The 1,865-nt window shown below is 33.7% G+C and overlaps 1 protein-coding gene across 1 annotated transcript; it reads right to left on the bottom strand.

The window, feature by feature from the left end:
• Nucleotides 1–512: 512 nt before the first annotated feature.
• Nucleotides 513–1,865, bottom strand: LOC109242415 (probable glutathione S-transferase). Its single transcript, XM_019409277.1, has 2 exons — nt 1,445–1,865; nt 513–948 (listed from the first exon to the last, which is right to left on the bottom strand). Exons 1-2 carry the CDS (start codon nt 1,751–1,753, stop codon nt 592–594), a joined length of 666 nt encoding a protein of 221 aa, XP_019264822.1. The 5' UTR covers nt 1,754–1,865; the 3' UTR covers nt 513–591.

Genomic DNA, 1,865 nt, shown 5'->3' with positions numbered 1-1,865 from the left:
TTTCTATACACAGAAGCCTAATTCTTCAAGAAACGCAAATTTCTAACATGCCATCAAAGATGAAAGAAGCACAAGATAAGGACTAGCGTACACACCAGAAAATAACAGTCTAGCAAGGAAAAATCATTGAAGTGCAATTAACAACAACAAAAAAAACAACAACAACAGCCAGAGAGCAGAGATTACAAATGTAAAAAATGGAACTCCACGCGTTGAGCAACAAAGAAACCCAAGCGCCGATCATAATCTAGGCGGCTACTTTGCTGCTGTCAGTGTTAGGGTGCCTACAGGTGTTCTAAAAGAAAATAAAGACTAAACCTGAAATGACCAGAATACCCTTTAGCAGGAAGCACACATGACGACCTCAAGCTGCTTCTCCCGCTCCCGCTCTTCTATATATTAATAATTATTTATTAAGAAACTCTTTTTCATTTAGTAACATCAATAGAAGTGATTCTCTCAATACATTATTGTAAAAAAAAAAAAAAAAAAAAAAAAAAAAAAAAAAAAAAAAAGAGCCCCCAAATTTTGCATGACAAGCTTTATTCCACATACAGAATCTTAAAAGTTTATAATCAATTCGATAGATATTCATTTAGCAGCAGCCGCAGCTTGTACTTTAGCTTTAAAAAAACCAAACATCATATCTCTATCAGGAAGGTTTTCCTTAACTTCACTACAGCTGAGGTACTCATCTCTCCAAGCACACAAATGGGGAAACTTTTCACTTGTCACTAACACAACCCCTGTTGCTTCTTCTACAATTTCCAGCCAAAATGGTATGTAATTTGCAGCTACATCAACAAATCCAATTTTGTCTCCCCCAAAAAATTTCTTGTCCTTAAGTTCATTGTCAACAATTTTCAGCATCTCATAAGCTTCTTGTTGTATGCTCTGCTCTTCCTCCTTTCCTTTGCTCCACAATGCTTTCCCCACTGCTTCCAAACACTGAAAGCATAAAGCAAAGCTAACAATTTTTAGGACCAAAAGGATTTATTCCTTGTAATAATAAAGTTCTAACATAATTTTTTGTCACGTTAAAATAATTGAACTTTATCTACTATAACAGTTTTAATTTATAAGAACTATCTTTTGGTACAATTGAAAGTAACTGAACTAGCGTGAATTGCTCAAAGTATACAAATGACCGAAAGGTCAAAACTTTTGGCTCACAAAATTTAAAAAAATTAACCATATAAATATTTTGACAATCCTTCTTTTATAAAACAAAATACAATCAACAAACATTAAACAAAACAAAAAGAAAGAAGAAAATTATCCAGCATCAAAACTTTGACTTTTCAATCATTTGTATTTTTTAAGCATATCACGTACAATTCAGTTACTTTAATATATCAAAGAATAATTTTGTAAATTTCAATGATTATATGTGAAACTAACTCAATAAAAAAATAGAGGCACAGAATTATGGAAATAAACTCGCCTTTCCGTCAATGAACCTAGCCCAAAAACGTGCAGTGGCTCGTTCATAAGGGTCATTAGGCAAAATGGAAGGGCCATCAAAAGTCTCATCAATGTATTCAAGAATGACCATAGACTCACAAATGGGTTTTCCATTGTGAATTAGCACTGGGATTTTCTTAAGGACAGGATTGGATTGAAGAAGCAGAGGACTTTTGTTCTGTAGATCTTCTTCTATAAATTCATATTCCACGCCCTTAACTTTCAGAGCCCATTCAACTCTGCGACTATAAGAGCTACCACTAACACCAAGCAACCTAACTTCTCCCATTTTTTACAACTTTGTTTCTCGCTTAGCTTGGGTTCAAAGCTTACTTTGTTGAAGAATATGTATCTATTTTTTTTGAGGTGGTTTTAGTCCTCTTTTATATAGTGGGAGATTT

This window comes from Nicotiana attenuata, unplaced genomic scaffold (genome assembly GCF_001879085.1).
Source record: "Nicotiana attenuata strain UT unplaced genomic scaffold, NIATTr2, whole genome shotgun sequence".
NCBI classification, from domain to species: domain Eukaryota; kingdom Viridiplantae; phylum Streptophyta; class Magnoliopsida; order Solanales; family Solanaceae; genus Nicotiana; species Nicotiana attenuata.
The sequence above is the reverse complement of the archived record's forward strand: the minus strand, read 5'-3'. Positions and strand labels throughout refer to the sequence as shown.